This window comes from Poecilia reticulata, linkage group LG10 (assembly GCF_000633615.1).
Source record: "Poecilia reticulata strain Guanapo linkage group LG10, Guppy_female_1.0+MT, whole genome shotgun sequence".
Classification (NCBI taxonomy): domain Eukaryota; kingdom Metazoa; phylum Chordata; class Actinopteri; order Cyprinodontiformes; family Poeciliidae; genus Poecilia; species Poecilia reticulata.
The window spans coordinates 7,557,989-7,564,111 of NC_024340.1; the positions used below are offsets into that span (position 1 = coordinate 7,557,989).

Consider the following 6,123-nt stretch of genomic DNA (forward strand, 5'->3'; position numbering starts at 1 on the left):
TCTTGGATTTTTTTCTCATTATGTCCCTTTAAACCACAAACTGCTATTTAATTTATTGGAATTTTATAAAACAAACATAAAGCAGCACATTTCAGACCCCTGAACATTGATCCCCCTAAATAAAACCCAGAGCAACTCARATTTACCCTGGCTGCTAAGTGTGGCCCTCTGGTGTACAAGTTAAAACCAGCTGTTCTGTGAAAACCTCAGGGRTTCGGAGGAGAGTATTAGGAAGAAAAACACAGGAGGAAAGTTAGGCAACATCCTAATGAACATCTCATTCAACACATCTTAAACCGTCTCCACTATAAAGTAAAGACACATTTACCATTGTCAGGTCTCACTGAAGCCTAGGGGTTTACAACCTGCGGCCTGGGGCTGCAAGTGGCGCTTTGGAGACGATCAACCATCATCTTAAGCTGTGGTGTGACCCAACGTCTAAATCCCAAAATATCGTCAATACCAGTATCGATCAATACCAGTGTGGTAAAAGATGTTGTTAAGGTATTTTGCAGACATGGGTCAGAATTCTTTCTAAAGTTTTAACAATGTAATTCAAAGGAAAAAAAACACAAAAACATCTAATTGTTAAGTTTGACCTATCAAACTTGAATAATGAAAAGTATCGGAGTYGGCAATGTTGACCATGAAAATATTAGGTATTGGATCAAAACCAAAATATCATCACATTTAAGCCTTTTTTTGCCAAAAGGATTTTTTATTTTATTTTTGCCTAAATCAATTTTGAAAATAAAAAGGATGCRATGTTTTTGTTAACATCACTTTTGGTAAAAAAAAATGGCTTAGTTCATTATTGTACTAAAGTGACCGTATGGAGTATCGTTCTCCTCTGCTAGTTGGACAAAACGAGCCTCATTCCAACCTTCACCCTCCGTAGTGAGTGAGATTTCCACCTTTCTCTCCTGAACAAGAGCCAGRAGGTGGCCAGTTGATATCATGTAGCAGCTTTAACTACATCAACACTAGTCCAGCTCTGCTCAAATCTGGACAGACGATACATCTCCGCACTTATTTTCTTGCCTCTGCATTATTTATGAAGCGTGTTTTGCTGTCGTTCTAAGGTTACAMCGAGCCTGAGGTGTGTGTACACAARCAGGCTTCTGTGGAGCCGGTGGTTATGTAAATCACTCCATCATTCTGGAGGATTCCAGCCTTTCTGCTTGGACGCTGGTCTGTGCAGACACAAGTTATGTTCTTGTTTTTGTTGTTTTCCAGAGTCCACAGTGCAGAGTACTACATGCAGGAGGCAAAGAGGCTGAAGCACAAGGCCGACGCTTTGGTAAGACGCTGCACGGCTCCACGCTTTGCTGAAAATCAATCAGGGAATGATCCACAATCAGGCTCAGACAGTGTTAGATGGGTTTCAAAGCACACAGCGTTTAGTATACTGTAATCATATACAGGCTTCCAGTCTCTGCACAATGCAAATCTATTTAGCATCGAGGCCTGCACGCTGTAATTTGTGTTATTTATTACAGCGTTTGTCTCCAAGAGGGGCTCGCGCTCAGAGAGTGATGATGTCTGCAGGATTAAACAATATCAAAAGAATTATCGGATCCTCCCCAAACAATGAAGTCAGATTTATTGAACTTGTTATTTATGCTACGTGTACGCATCGTTTCCTCAGATTTATCGGGGGATTTGCATCTTAGTGGGAGATTATTCAAAGCGAAGGCCGCGGCGCCGCCGTCATTCCAACTCTTGCCTCTTCTGTCTTCTCTGGCATTTCATCTCTGTCACCTTCCTCCTCCTCCGTGCTCCTYAGACGGACAAATTTGGGAAAGCGGTGAACTACGCGGACGGCGCCCTCTCCTTCATAGAGTGCGGGAACGCCATGGAGCGCGATCCGCTGGAGGCCAAATCGCCGTACACCATGTACTCAGAGACGGTGGAGCTCATCAGGTACGGATCAACGGCAGGAAGAAGCCAACGAGGGTCAGGAAACGTTTTTACTAGAACTGCACAACATTCACAGCAACATCAATATTTGCAATACTGCAGTCAGGATTTCCTCTTTGGGTCCAGGAGCTACAGGGGTTTTATTTTTAAAGTCGTATCTTTGGCCAGTTGGATGGACTTTTACTGTCCACACTTTATTCTCCATCCCTTTTATTGGGATTCACTTCATTTTATGGTTTAATAACTAGTTCACCGATCTTTAAAAAGCCTGACCTGCCGATTCTGATTTTGACTGATACCAAATGTTTTGTCTGAAAAGTTGCAAAATTTAATGACAATAAAATGAAATAAAATKAAGTACTGCTTAAGTATCCAGTGGTACAGTTATAATCTGTTTTTTTTTTTGTATTGCAAAATGAATACATATAATTTATAGCAACAAGTGATCATTTCCTACCTGATGAAACGGCTCTCATAAAGTCCTGTGGCCGTGTAAATTTGCACCCGTTCCACCGCAAATGGCAAATTAAAGCAATGCCTTTTTAATGAGCACTGATTTAGCATGCAAGCCTGCATGCAACCAGCTGGACTCTTCAGCTCCGAGTCTTTTTTGTTGTGTTCCAGCCCTTCACAYACCTACAAGGTTGCTAATCTGTGTAAATTAGCCAGATCTCAGGGTTGGGTCCTTTGAGCGCTGCCAGCGTGCGAAGCCGCCGAGTGCAACTCGGAGAGAGCAAACGGCGAATAACAAACGAGCGGCTCGGTCTGAGAGGCGCGGGGCCGTGAAGAGGGAGACGGCCATTTAGCTGGAGAGCTGGGGTTCAAGATCCGCTCATCTGCACTCATCCGTCGCGCTGAAGTGTCCTCGAGGAAGACCCGGGCTTCAGATCGGTGGCTTCACCTTTGGCTGCTCCTTAAGGAGGATGATTGTGGAAATGATGAGAATTTGTCTTCAAAGATCAATAAAGAGCAAAGAAGTGACTGCTTAGATGTTATTCTCAGATTAAAACTCGTGTTTTTGCTTGATGTGTTGTTACAAATGATTCTGGAAAAACTCTTTTATTCCCAGTTTTTGTGCATCTGCACTTTCCTGAAGTGAATCGGTAAACACCAGAGGAGTGACGAGCTTCTCTGCCCTGCAGGTACGCCATGAGGTTGAAGAACTTCACCAGCCACTCGGCCACCGTCTTGGAGAAGAGGCTAGCTGTCCTGTGGTACGATCCGCCTCCTCAAGTCTGTTCTTATCACTTCTCAAACCAGCACACAGCCAGTGTGATGAACATATACCATGAGTGCCTGTTTAAGTAAATTCATCACGTTTCAGGTTCATATTTAGATGATTTTTKCCGCCATCTAGGGGTCGCAGTTCTGCCAAATCCATCCATTTTCTTGCACCCTTGTCCCTTAATGAGRTCAGGAGGGTTGCTGGTGCCCATCTCCAGCTAACGTTTCGGGCGAGAGGCGGGGTWCACTCTGGACAGGTCGCCAGCCTGTCGCAGGGCAACACAGAGACRCACAGGACAAACAACCATGCACACACACACTCACACCTAGGGGCAATCTGGAGAGGCCAATTAACCTAACAGTCATGTTTTTGGACTGTGGGAGGAAACCAGAGTACCTGGAGAAAACCCACGCATGCACAGGGAGAACATGCAAACTCCATGCAGAAAGACCAGGGCCGGGAATCGAACYCAGAACCTTCTTGCTGCAAGGCAACAGCTCTACCAACTGCGACACTGTGCAGCCGTCTGCCAAATTATGACTGTCGATAATTTGCATAACATATACTTGAATTTGGGTAAATTAAACAAAGTAGAATCTAAGAGCAAAAAACAAATATTTTATTCTTCACATATTTGTGATCATATTTATATTTTGGCTAATAAGACAAAAGTCCAGCACACACAAATTACAGAAGCTCTGATTCTATTAATACTGCTCACTCTGCACTTGTCCATCACATGTCCTCCACTGTACTTGGCAGCAGGCAGGAGCTGCTTTTACATGAATCACCCTGTTTATTTTATTTTTTTACAAAAACACACCTGAAGCGTTAATTGCTAAGATGAATTTATCTGACCAAAGTGAACAGCTCCAGTAATAGTCAGGAAACCAGTTGGAATACTGAAGAAACGTGGAGCATTATGWGAGCCGCTTTACAAATCAAATAATATAATATAAAAACACATGTGTGCTTTTACTTTTAAAAGTTACAAAAAATAACATTATGGTAACTAATATGCTGTTATTGTACCTTTAATTTGACTCGGCAATCGTCCTGGTTTTATCAGCCAAAAACTGAAATTTGTTTTTTTGTTTTTTAAAGCATTTTATTTTTGGTCTATGATGCTCTAACTGCATAAATGAGACATGTTAACATCAGTACAGCTCTAAGACAAGCTCACCTATCATCAAATAGGTTTCCTTACACAGAAGCAGTGAAATGTCTCCTCTAAACAGAAACGTTTAAATATTTAGACATTTATTGATGCGTTTGTGGAACCAAATAGAGGAAGGAAATCTCACATCAGGAAAAGTAACAATAAAACCAGTCAGTCAGTTTTGGAGGTTTGAAAATATTAGTTTATTATCACAATGAAACCTAGATTTTAATCACATTAAAAAAAATAAATTAAAAAAAATATATATGTGTGTGTGTGTGTGTGCGTGTGTGTGTGTGAGTGCACACGTGCGTGCGTGCGTGTGTGTGTGTGTATGTGTATGTGTGTGTGTTTATTTCTTTATAATGAAGAAAATGAAATAATTCCCCAGTGTCCTGTATTTGTGATTGTAGAAGAAAAACCATCCAGCATAACCTAACAGCTGTAGTGTGTCGACTGTTTGACCCCAAAGTTTCTCATTTTGCTGTGAGAAATAAACCTCTGTGTCACATCATATACTGCAGTAGGGAAACGGTGACAAGCTGTGAGTTTCTAATTAAAGTTCCCAGACCTTCTGAACTTCAAACTGATGAATCTGTTAAAAGCARTTATTTCACTGCAAAAACACAACATGTTACTTAGTTTTTGTTTGGTTTTTTTTTGTCTGTTTTCTCATGCAAATATCTTAGTATGCTTCCAATAAGACAGAACAAACGTACAAGTAACAGACACATATTTTAAAAGTGAATCATACATTTACATGTCTTTAAATGATTGTCCAGGCTTAAACTGACTAACTAACACCAAGCAGAAAGTTTGAACGGGGGAATCTGTACTCATCCGCCTCCCAACGTTTGTGTTCCCATAGCAACCGCTGTCTGTCTCTGCTGTATCTGAGGATGTTCCATCTGAAGAAAGACCACGCTGTCAAGTACTCACGCTCGCTCATGGAGTACTTCAAGGTAACAACTCAACACACACAATTGGACACAGAGTTGATTTCCTTCCCCGTCTCTCATCGTCTGCCTCCGTGACAGACTGTGCGAAGCCAACCGCACGCGCGCACACACACACACGCACACACACACACACGCCCACACACACACGTCTCGGATCTCTTTCCACGCTGCCTGTGCATTAATTTTGCATGGCGTTGTGAAATTCTGTTCCTTTTTCTTTTAATATTAACGCATTAATTAGCTCCATCCATCATCGCAGTGGATTGTTGCGGTTTAATGTGCTTGTTTTGATTAATTGCGTTTAGTTGAATTAATTACTGAGGATGTCATTAACACAGTTCTGCGTTTCTCACTGATGGGATTGGATTTCTGGGAAGGGAGTGAYGGGGCGCTCAGCGGCGCGGCCTGTTTACAGACGGGGACGTGTTGACAGAGGCAGAGCGCTTCACCCTGCAGAACAACACAGCAGATCTGTAACTCGTTTAGTCACCTAATGGTTCTMTGMGGTTCCAGGACGTCAGGAAACCAGAGCTGAAATACAGAATATCGATGGTTTCCAAACACATCCTGAYTACAGAATATCTTACGTGTTGAAACTGGGATGAACTTCTGTTTTTATGGTTGATTTTTAGGAATTTCACTGCAAAAAAACAAAATCTTACCAATTATTTTTGGTCTAATTTCAATTTTTAAATATCATGATGCATTTCAAATAATACAAAACTAATTTGGAAGCAAATTTTCAGCAAGACATAAGAGCTTATTGTAAGTAAATAATTCCTTGATATTGGCAGATTGTTTTATTTATAACAAGATATTTTTTCCATGTTATAAATGAAATAATCTGCCACTGGAACTCA

The 6,123-nt window shown here is 41.4% G+C and overlaps 1 protein-coding gene across 1 annotated transcript in view; it reads left to right on the plus strand.

The window, feature by feature from the left end:
* Positions 1-6,123, plus strand: part of aff2 (AF4/FMR2 family, member 2) — a 199,815-nt gene that overhangs the window by 181,065 nt on the left and 12,627 nt on the right. The window contains exons 18-21 of the mRNA XM_017307008.1: positions 1,165-1,300; positions 1,787-1,923; positions 3,063-3,134; positions 5,173-5,334. Coding sequence (XP_017162497.1) covers positions 1,165-1,300; positions 1,787-1,923; positions 3,063-3,134; positions 5,173-5,334 — 507 coding nt within the window. The remainder of the gene's footprint in view (positions 1-1,164; positions 1,301-1,786; positions 1,924-3,062; positions 3,135-5,172; positions 5,335-6,123) is intronic.